General features: G+C 37.0%; 1 protein-coding gene across 2 annotated transcripts in view; it reads right to left on the bottom strand.

Moving 5' to 3' along the window:
* Positions 1–12380, bottom strand: part of LOC138318911 (rap guanine nucleotide exchange factor 4-like) — a 122565-nt gene that overhangs the window by 75104 nt on the left and 35081 nt on the right. The window contains exons 1-2 of one of the 2 annotated variants that reach the window (XM_069261724.1): positions 7345–7500; positions 5481–5623 (exon numbers count right to left, since the gene is read on the bottom strand). In XM_069261724.1, coding sequence (XP_069117825.1) covers positions 5481–5623; positions 7345–7484 — 283 coding nt within the window. In that variant the 5' untranslated portion in view covers positions 7485–7500. Of the gene's footprint in view, positions 1–5480; positions 5624–7344; positions 7501–12380 lie in introns of those variants that run through there. The other variant, XM_069261725.1, reaches the window with a different exon arrangement.

The raw sequence follows: 12380 nt of genomic DNA, 5'->3' as shown, positions 1-12380 counted from the left end.
GAAAACTGAAATCAATACAAGATTATACAAATGTGTGTTTGTCCTAATACATCTCCAATCTATTTGGTCTGAAAGGTTGGTTATCATACGATTACTTTATGTGGTCCATAAAATCTGAATGTGTTCATAGACTGGTATAGGGTCTACAGAATAAGGGAAAGTTATCAGGTTTTACAAACACATCACCATAGACCCAAGGGACATGATGGTCATCACACCATATTTAGTACATCATCTATGTCTTTGATATACTTAACATGTATAGTAGTGCTAGAAATAATAAGGAATCCATGATGGACAATTGAGAAGAGATATCATGTGATAGTGATGTTAAGTCTAGAAATGTGGCACATATACCTGTCCATTATTTACTTAAGTTATCGCATTCACAATGTCCAATAAATTATTATTAGTGCAAAGGGCAATAGCTCCCTAAATTACTGTCGAATCAAGCTGATTTTTGAACTCATTCGAGATATTTCCAATGTTAATCTACAAACAAATATTCAATGAGCTCAGTTCTTATTTATTCAAGTTATCCTGTTCACAAGGTCCAATAATAATTATTAGTGGAAAGGGCAATAACTCTGTAAATTACTCTAGAATCAAGCTGATTATCGAACTCGTCCAAGATCTTTCCAGTGTTAGTCTATACATACAAAGTTCGGTTTATATTTACTAAAGTTATCGCGTTCACAAGGAAATGTTAACGCGCGCACAACAGACAATGCATGACAGACGACCCACGACGACAGACAAAAGACTATCACAATAGGTCACCATGATCTTTGGTCAGTTGACTTAAAAATCTCCAGTTTCTACTGATTATGGGAGAAGATTAACAAAAACACAATTTATCTAGTATTTTATTTTATCACAAAAATACTGAAAGGTTTACCTTTTGATAAATAATTTATTTAAATAGCATTTTGTTTTAGGTAATATGTATAAAAAAATTAAAAATAAAGTGATTTTCACATCCATATTTTCATATTTCTACCTATGAGTATGCCTTGATATGGTAAACATCTTGCTGTACATAATCTCCAGTCTGAGAAGCTCAGTAAGCTGGAGATCTCCAGTTTGTCGACAGGGATGTGGTTGAAATCCTGAATCATTAAATATTATTTTTCACAGATTTTGATCAAAGCTGTGAAATTTTAGAAAACAAAGTTCTAATATATATTTAAATGTGGGTCGATCCTTAAATAAAGAATGTTGATCAGTTGATTAAGTTTGTCTCACACTGGGGGACATAACAAGAGGATTCCTTGAGTTCCCTGGAGAAGGCAAACTCCCAAGTACAGGTGGAGGTGAGATGATTAGTTACAACCAGGCAGTAGGTAAAATTCTTATCAGTGATTAGTTGCCTCATACAACCAGGCAGTATGTAAAATTCTTATCATTGATTAGTTGCCTCATACGATCAGGCAGTATGTAAAATTCTTATCATTGATTAGTTGCCTCATACGATCAGGCAGTATGTAAAATTCTTATCATTGATTAGTTGCCTCATACGATCAGGCAGTATGTAAAATTCTTATCATTGATTAGTTGCCTCATACAACCAGGCAGTATGTAAAATTCTTATCATTGATTAGTTGTCTCAAACGATCAGGCAGTATGTAAAATTCTTATCATTGATTAGTTGCCTCATACGATCAAGCAGTATGTAAAATTCTTATCATTGATTAGTTACCTCATACGATCAAGCAGTATGTAAAATTCTTATCATTGATTAGTTGCCTCATACATCCAGGCAGTATGTAAAATTCTTATCATTGATTAGTTACCTCATACATCCAGGCAGTAGGTAAAATTCTTATCATTGATTAGTTGCCTCATACAACCAGGCAGTATGTAAAATTCTTATCATTGATTAGTTGTCTCAAACGATCAGGCAGTATGTAAAATTCTTATCATTGATTAGTTGTCTCAAACGATCAGGCAGTATGTAAAATTCTTATCATTGATTAGTTGCCTCATACGATCAGGCAGTATGTAAAATTCTTATCATTGATTAGTTGCCTCATACAACCAGGCAGTATGTAAAATTCTTATCATTGATTAGTTACCTCATACAACCAGGCAGTATGTAAAATTCTTATCATTGATTAGTTGTCTCAAACGATCAGGCAGTATGTAAAATTCTTATCATTGATTAGTTGCCTCATACAACTAGGCAGTATGTAAAATTCTTATCATTGATTAGTTGTCTCAAACGATCAGGCAGTAGGTAAAATTCTTATCATTGATTAGTTGCCTCATACATCCAGGCAGTAGGTAAAATTCTTATCATTGATTAGTTGTCTCAAACGATCAGGCAGTAGGTAAAATTCTTATCATTGATTAGTTGCCTCATACAACCAGGCAGTAGGTAAAATTCTTATCATTGATTAGTTGCCTCATACATCCAGGCAGTAGGTAAAATTCTTATCATTGATTAGTTGCCTCATACAACCAGGCAGTATGTAAAATTCTTATCATTGATTAGTTGTCTCAAACGATCAGGCAGTATGTAAAATTCTTATCATTGATTAGTTGCCTCATACATCCAGGCAGTAGGTAAAATTCTTATCATTGATTAGTTGCCTCATACAACCAGGCAGTATGTAAAATTCTTATCATTGATTAGTTACCTCATATGATCAGGCAGTAGGTAAAATTCTTATCAGTGATTAGTTGTCTCAAACGATCAGGCAGTATGTAAAATTCTTATCATTGATTAGTTGTCTCAAACGATCAGGCAGTATGTAAAATTCTTATCATTGATTAGTTGTCTCAAACGATCAGGCAGTATGTAAAATTCTTATCATTGATTAGTTGTCTCAAACGATCAGGCAGTATGTAAAATTCTTATCATTGATTAGTTGCCTCAAACGATCAGGTAGTAGGTAAAATTCTTATCATTGATTAGTTGCCTCAAACGATCAGGTAGTAGGTAAAATTCTTATCATTGATTAGTTACCTCATACAACCAGGCAGTATGTAAAATTCTTATCATTGATTAGTTGCCTCATACAACTAGGCAGTATGTAAAATTCTTATCATTGATTAGTTGTCTCAAACGATCAGGCAGTATGTAAAATTCTTATCATTGATTAGTTACCTCAAATGTTCAGGCAATAGGTTAAATTTTGATCAGTGATTAGTTACCTCAAACGATCAGGTAGTAGGTAAAATTCTTATCATTGATTAGTTACCTCAAATGTTCAGGCAATAGGTAAAATTTTGATCAGTGATTAGTTACCTCAAACGATCAGGTAGTAGGTAAAATTCTTATCATTGATTAGTTACCTCATACATCCAGGCAGTAGGTAAAATTCTTATCATTGATTAGTTGCCTCATACAACCAGGCAGTATGAAAAATTCTTATCATTGATTAGTTACCTCAAACGATCAGGCAGTATGTAAAATTTTTATCAGTGATTAGTTACCTCAAACGATCAGGCAGTATGTAAAATTTTTATCAGTGATTAGTTACCTCATACAACCAGGCAGTATGTAAAATTCTTATCATTGATTAGTTACCTCATACAACCAGGCAGTATGTAAAATTCTTATCATTGATTAGTTACCTCAAACGATCAGGCAGTATGTAAAATTTTTATCAGTGATTAGTTACCTCATACGATCAGGCAGTATGTAAAATTCTTATCATTGATTAGTTACCTCATACGATCAAGCAGTATGTAAAATTCTTATCATTGATTAGTTACCTCATACGATCAGGCAGTATGTAAAATTCTTATCATTGATTAGTTGCCTCATACATCCAGGCAGTAGGTAAAATTTTTATCAGTGATTAGTTGTCTCAAACGATCAGGCAGTATGTAAAATTCTTATCATTGATTAGTTACCTCATATGATCAGGCAGTAGGTAAAATTTTTATCAGTGATTAGTTGCCTCAAACGATCAGGCACTATGTAAAATTCTTATCATTGATTAGTTGCCTCAAACGATGAGGCAGTAGGTAAAAGTTTTATCAGTGATTAGTTACCTCATATGATCAGGCAGTAGGTAAAATTTTTATCCCTTATACCACCAAAATCAAATCGGCACAGGACATAAGGTGGTGGTATAACAAGGGACTACTGTGCATCATGTACTCGAGTGCATGATCATCAGAAAGTATCACTGTTGGCAGATTTATATATTTAAGACTATGTTGAAAATTATGAAGACAAGAAATGATGATGAGAAATACATTGGTTGACAGTACATATGACAGGCTATATCAGAATTATCTACACATGTAATTACCCAGCCATAGTTGGAAAGACATGCAGGTAAATGCAATTGAGCAATTAACTATCCACAGATCTGCTATCCCAAAGGCATTAACTATCCACAGATCTGCTATCCCAAAGGCATTAACGAAAGTTGAATATATATATAATACAAATTGACATCAATTGATAACTCCCTTTTCAATTACTAATCCCTCTTTCCAGCATTTTCCCATTCTTTTCTACGCTTTCTTGCTCCTTTGCATATGCTGCCCAGTAAAAGGCGACTAAATTTAAGACTTTGCTCCTTTGCACACACAGGGGAGAAAGACAACTAAATTTGTATCCTATACAAATGAGCACTACATATAAATTTGACACACATTTGACATCACACGTGGCACGCTTTCCAGTCACTGCTCATATTGTAGCGTTCTGCCAAACATCATGACTACATTTTGGTAGATCCGACCTTCATCTGCCACTTGCCAAAGTGTTAATTGCGCTCCATTGTGCTGCTATATATTTGTCTACTTTGATTGTCTCGTATTACTGTTCATATCATATTATGTACCTAATCATGTTCGTTTTGTGTGTCTTTACACAAATTGCCTCGAGAATTTAAAAAAAAAAAAAAAATTGTCAACACGGTTGGAATTACTTCTTTGTCCCATATATATATATATGTATTCAAACAATAAAAGTATGCAAGAGCTACAGATGTTCATCTAACTGAGGAAGAGGTGTTACACATATAGGTACAACTGTTATCAAAGAAGAGCTGTATTCAAATTCTGTATACTAAAGTTCTATTACCTTCAAGGAGCCTCAACAAATGTCCAATAAAGGTTTATCTATCTAGACAATGAAAATGTAGCAATTCATAGCTGACAAAGACGATGATTGTCTTTGTATGATGATCAAGGTTTATGAAGGCTTTAAAGGATTTCAGGAGATAGTGTGTCAGGTATAAATAGCACATCCTTCTGTATCGGTGTCAGCCTCTTGTTCATGTCTCCGTGGGGACCAAAGAGCCACCACTGCAGGCAAACATTACTTTTTGATGGCGAGAGTAATCACATTATACAATGGGACAGCTTAACAAGTCTAGTCAGCTTTACAAATCCTAATGATATGGCAATTCTTATAAACAAAACAAAATATCTTTTTCTTTAATCAATATTTTCCATTGCTAATCCTGCTTTAATTGCTGCAGGTTTTTGAGCAGTGATTGCTGCGACAAACTTACATGTAATCCCCTTCTCCAGGTCTTCGTAGTAACCATAGTAACAGATCTGCTGCAGAAGAGACGGGTGGAATTTATCGAAGGCTTTCACACTTTTCAGTCGAGAATAAATGATATCCAAATCTTCTCTGCTCCGGTCACATGGTCTGTAGAATCAAAGCAAAAAGATACATTCAGATTGATAAAACTGCATTGTTGGTTTGTATATAGGACAGTGATAAATTTTTAGTCTTCACTTGAATTTCATGCTCAGCACAAATGTCCTTTGATCTCTCAACACATCCCCAACAAATATAGATCAAATTGAATTCTCATCAAAATGCTGAAAATTACTCATCATAACTATAATAAATTACAATGTAAAACTTGCCTCAATGACCACTTCTGTGTAACTTCCACCGCCTCATTAAGACCACTTTCTCAGACCACAAATGATTTATTTCTAGACAATTTGACCTGTGACCAGTTGGTTATAAAGACAATTTGTTTTCTTTGTCTTTTGAGTGGTCATTGTAGACATACAATACTAAGTTGCAGCACAGTAAACCTGTGGTTGCAGGGTAAAATCATTCAAACTTGGGGCACGGGTGGAATTTCTCCCATCCTGATAATTAATATATTAACATTAACCATTAAAACAATACTTAAACATTTTAATCACTATAGTAAAATACTGTAAACAAACATATTCTCAAGTGTGATTTATTTTTCTGTATTTTCTCCATCCTAAATAAGTATTTTCCCCATCCATCTTAAATAAGTATTTTCTCCATCTTAAATAAGTATCTTCCCCATCCTAAATAAGTGTTTCCCCATCCATCTTAAATAAAGTGTTTTCTCCATTCTAAATAAGTATTTTCTCCATCTTAGATAAGTATTTTCTCCATCCTAAATAAGTGTTTTCTCCATCCTAAATAAGTATTTTACCCATCCATCTTAAATAAGTATTTTCTCCATCCTAGATAACTTTTTTCTCCATCCTAAATAAGTGTTTTCCCCATCCATCTTCAATAAGTATTTTCTCCATTCTAAATAAGTATTTTCCCCATCCTAAATAAGTATCTATCATTCAAGTAATTATATACAGTCAAACCTGTCTATAACGACCACTGAAGGGGAGACAGAAAAGCGGTCACTATAGACAGGTTGTCTTTATAGACAGGTTGGGGCTTTCGTGCCAACCAACGAGCCAGTAAATAAAACAGAATTGAATTAATACAAAACAGACCTGCTACTGGATGTGTATGTATTTATTGCCATGCATTATTTAAGAAATAATTGTGTCATTACATTTCCGTGATTTGTGTTCGTTTTATTTTAATGCAATCGGAAATTTCGATCATAACAAAATCAACTCGTTTTGATACATAGTATATTTTTTCAGCTATGGACATAATTATTACCTAATTACTGACTTAACATGGCCTATCTGTGAACGATTATTTTCAGACAATGTATGTGTGTAATATCTTTTTACAACACATTCTCGCTGGCAAGTCGTATGGAATGTTGCCGTGTAACCAGTTTTGACGGATTAATCTCGGAACATGAAAGATCGATTTGGAGGCGTTTTCTCACAATATACAGCTTCAAAACTATTAAAATCACAATGCAGGTACACATATTAACTTTCAGTAACATTTCTACCAAGAAATTGGACCTTATTTTATTTATAAACCCATCGAGAATACCCGGGTTACATCAGGCGATAATCCGACTGACTCTAATCGTAAAGAAGAACTTAAATTTATAGGCCTAATTTGAAATAGCCTAAGTACAGGCCATTTCTTAGTAATAAAACAATGCTAAATATCGACAATGAATAACGGAACACATTAAATAAATCGGCATGTTTTATTTTGCCTACCGTATCATCCGAGTTGTGGCTTCAAAATCACGCTTTACGAGTGATTTTGTCGTGCACATGGCGTTCGCGACCAAACATAATTTCAGTCTTTGATAGGCATAAACGGTCGTTAAAACTTCCATCCTTAAGTTGGCAACCATATTTGTACCTCAAATGTTACGACCGCTTGGTTATAAACCAAACAGTACTGTATAAACAATTCATAGCTTGGGCTTCAGAAATGGCTGCCATTTGCTTACAAAGGGAGTTAATTACCGGAAGTAGGTCAAAGGGACGCTACTACACACACATTGTACTCGGTTCTCGAAAAGTCGATCTCAGCGACCAGTCGTTATATAACTTTGACGGGGCTATAACGACCGGTCGTTAGCCAGATTAGACAGGTGGTCGTTATGCAGTGCCATTATAGAGTAAAAACGCACGGGGAATCTAACAAGAGGCCCATGGGCCTTAACGGTCATCTGACTCATGGCACAAAACAACAAAGTCACAGTATAAAGTATTGGTTAACGATTAATATAAACAATACAAGGAACTCCTTAGTTGAATGTGTAAGTTTCTGAAAAAGGTAAATGTCATTTGTTGAACAAACTTGGTAGCCCTTCATCCAAATATGGTCGAAACCCATTCAAGGATTAATATAAGGAGGAGTCAGATTTTAAAGCCAAATTTCAGCAAAGCTCCCATTTTGGACCTCGGTCATACTATCCCCATGGGTCTTACCTCGGTCCTTTATAAAATATGATTGTCCTTACCTAAAGTTCCCCCTTCTGAATCAATTAAAACCACTATAGACCAATTTTCATTAAGATCGGAGACTGAAACCTTAAAACAGGAAGTGGGCCAGCGGCCATCTTGGAATACCAAAATCTTTACGAAAATGTTTGCATGTTGTTCGGCATCAATTAAAACCCCTATATACCAATTTTCATTGAGATCGGAGACTGAAACCTTAAAACAGGAAGTGGGCAGCGGCCATCTTGGAATACCAAAATCTTTACGAAAATGTTTGCATGTTGTTCGGCATCAATTAAAACCCCTATAGACCAATTTTCATTGAGATCGGAGACTGAAACCTTAAAACAGGAAGTGGGCCAGCGGCCATCTTGGAATACCAAAATCTTTACGAAAATGTTTGCATGTTGTTCGGCATCAATTAAAACCCCTATAGACCAATTTTCATTGAGATCGGAGACTGAAACCTTAAAACAGGAAGTGGGCCAGCGGCCATCTTGGAATACCAAAATCTTTACGAAAATGTTTGCATGTTGTTCGGCATCAATTAAAACCCCTATAGACCAATTTTTATTGAGATCGAGACTGAAACCTTAAAACAGGAAGTGAGCCAGCTAAAATTAAGAAAATTTGCCCTTTTGGGGCCCCACCCCTCAGTTCCTAGGGTTCAGACCAGACTCATTTATATAAAATATAATTGTGTTTCCCCAATGATGCTTCACACCAAATATGGATAAAATTCATCCAAGGATGGAGGAGGAGTAGGATTTTAAAGCTAAAATTAAGAAAATTTCCCCATTTGGGGCCCCACCCCTCAGCCCCTAGGGGTCGGACCAGGCTCATTTGTAATATGATTGTCCTTCCCCAATGATGTTTCACAACAAATATGGATGAAATCCATCCAAGGATGAAGGAGGAGTAGGATTTTAAAGCTAAAATTAAGAAAATTTGCCCATTTGGGGCCCCACCCCTCAGCGCCTAGGGGTTGGACAACGCTCATTTACATCAAATATGATTATCCTTCCCCAATAATGTTTTACACTAAATATAGATGAAATCCATCCAAGGATGAAGGAGGAGTAGGATTTTAAAGCTAAAATTAAGAAAATTTGCCCTTTGGGGGCCCCGCCCCTCTGACCCTAGGGGTCGGACCAGGCTCATTTATATAAAATATGATTGTCCTTCCCTAATGAAGTTTCACACCAAATATGGATGAAATCCATCCAAGGATGAAGGAGAAGTAGGATTTTAAAGCTAAAATTAAGAAAATTTGCCTTTTTGGGGCCCTACCCCTCAGCCCCTAGGGGTCGGACCAGGCTCATTTATATAAAATATGATTGTCCATCCCAAATGATGTTTCACACCAAATATGGATGAAATCCATCCAAGGATGAAGGAGGAGTAGGTTTTTAAAGCTAAAATTAAGAAAATTTGCCCTTTTGGGGCCCCACCATTCAGCCCCTAGGGGTCGGACCAAGCTCATTTATATAAAATATGATTGTCCTTCATCAATAATGTTTCACACCAAATATGGATGAAATCCATCCAAGGATGAAGGAGGAGTAGGATTTTAAAGCTTAAAATAAGAAAATTCGCCCTTTTGGGGCCCCACCCCTCTGCCCCTAGGGGTCACACCTATCTCAAATAAATAAAATATGAATGTCCTTACCTAATGATGTTTCACACTAAATATGGATGAAATCCATCCAAGGATGAAGGAGGAGTAGGATTTTAAAGCTAAAATAAGAAAATTTGCCCTTTTGGGGCCCCACCCCTCAGCCCCTAGGGGTCGGACCAGGCTCATTTATATAAAATATGATTGTCCTTCCCAAATGATGTTTCAAACCAAATATGGATGAAATCCATCCAAGGATGAAGGAGGAGTAGGATTTTAAAGCTAAAATTAAGAAAATTTGCCCTTTTGTGGCCCCGCCCCTCTGACCCTAGGGGTCGGACCAGGCTCATTTATATAAAATATGATTGTCCTTCCCCAATGATGTTTCACACCAAATATGGATGAAATCCATCCAAGGATGAAGGAGGAGTAGGATTTTAAAGCTAAAATTAAGAAAATTTGCCCTTTTGGGGCCCCACCCCTCAGCCCCTAGGGGTCGGACCAGGCTCATTTATATAAAATATGATTGTCCTTCCCCAATGATGTTTCACACCAAATATGGATGAAATCCATCCAAGGATGAAGGAGGAGTAGGATTTTAAAGCTAAAATTAAGAAAATTTGCCCTTTTGGGGCCCCACCCCTCAGCCCCTAGGGGTCGGACCAGGCTCATTTATATACAAGAGGCCCATGGGCCTTAACGGTCATCTGACTCATTGCACAAAACAACAAAGTCACAGTATAAAGTATTGGTTAACGATTAATATAAACAATACAAGGAACTCCTTAGTTGAATATGTAAGTTTCTGAAATAGATAAATGTCATTCGTTGAACAAACTTGGTAGCCCTTCATCCATATATGGTTGTAACCCATTTACGGATTTTAAAGCCAAATTTCAGCAAAGCTTCCATTTTGGACATCCGCCATACTATCCCCATGGGTCTTAGCTCGGTCCTTTATAAAATATGATTGTCCTCACCTAAAGTTCCCCTTCAGAATCAATTAAAACCCCTATAGACCAATTTTCCTTGAGATTGGAGACTGAAACCTGAAAAAAGGAAGTGGGCCAGCGGCCATCTTGGAAAACCAAAGTCTTAATGAAAATGTTTGCATGTTGTTCGGCATTAATTTAAACCCCTATAGACCAATTTTCATTGAGATTGGAGACCGAAATCTGAAAACAGGAAGTGGGCCAGCTAACATTAAGAAAATTTGCCCTTTTGGGGCCCCACACCTCAGCCCCTAGGGGTCGGACCAGACTCATATATATAAAATACGATTGTCCTTCCCCAATGATGTTTCACACCAAATATGGATGAAATCCATCCAAGGATGAAGGACAAGTAGGATTTTAAAGCTTAAATTAAGAATATTTCCCCTTTTTAGGCCCCGTCCCTCTGCCCCTAGGGGTCGGACCAGGCTCATTTATATAAAACACGAATGTCCTTCCCCAATGATGTTTCACACCAAATATGGATGAAATCCATCCAAGGATGAAAGAGGAGTAGGATTTTAAAGCTTAAATTAAGAAAATTTGCCCTTTTGGGGCCCCACCCCTCAGCCCCTAGGGGTCGGACAAGGCTCATTTATATAAAATATGATTGTCCATCCCCAATGATGTTTCACACCAAATATGGATGAAATCCATCCAAGGATGAAGGAGGAGTAGGATTTTAAAGCTAAAATTAAGAAAATTTGCCCTTTCGGGGCCCCACCCCTCAGCCCCTAGGGGTCGGACCAGGCTCATTTATATAAAATATGATTGTCCTTCCCCAATGATGTTTCACACCAAATATGGATGAAATCCATTCAAGGATGAAGGAGGAGTAGGATTTTAAAGCTTAAATAAAGAAAATTTCCTCTTTTGGAGCCCCGCCCCTCTGCCCCTAGGGGTCGGACCAGGCTCATTTATATAAAATATGATTGTCCATCCCCAACGATGTTTTACACCAAATATAGATGAAATCCATTCAAGGATGAAGGAGGAGTAGGATTTTAAAGCTAAAATTAAGAAAATTTGCCCTTTTTTGGGCCCCATCCCTCAGCCCCTAGGGGTCGGACCAGGCTCATTTATATAAAATATGAATGTCCTTCCCCAATGATGTTTCACACCAAATATGGATGAAATCCATCCAAGGATGAAAGAGGAGTAGGATTTTAAAGCTTAAATTAAGAAAATTTGCCCTTTTGGGGCCCCACCCCTCAGCCCCTAGGGGTCGGACAAGGCTCATTTATATAAAATATGATTGTCCATCCCCAATGATGTTTCACACCAAATATGGATGAAATCCATCCAAGGATGAAGGAGGAGTAGGATTTTAAAGCTAAAATTAAGAAAATTTGCCCTTTTGGGGCCCCACCCCTCAGCCCCAGGGGTCGGACCAGGCTCATTTATATAAAATATGATTGTCCTTCCCCAATGATGATTCACACCAAATATGGATGTAATCCGCTTTAGGGTTAAGGAGGAGTAGGCTTTTGTATAAATAGTCTTTACGCACGACGCACAACGGCGCACGGCGCACGGCGGACGGCGGACGGCGCACGGCCGCACGGCGCACGACGACGGACGAAACACGATGACAATAGGTCATCCTGACCTTCGGTCAGATGACCTAAAAATATGATTGTCCTTCCCTAATGATGTTTCACACCAAATATGGATGAAATCCATCCAAGGATGAA

This window comes from Argopecten irradians, chromosome 3, assembly GCF_041381155.1.
Source record: "Argopecten irradians isolate NY chromosome 3, Ai_NY, whole genome shotgun sequence".
Classification (NCBI taxonomy): domain Eukaryota; kingdom Metazoa; phylum Mollusca; class Bivalvia; order Pectinida; family Pectinidae; genus Argopecten; species Argopecten irradians.
Note: the sequence above shows the minus strand (reverse complement) of the source record. Positions and strands in the feature narration are given on the sequence as shown.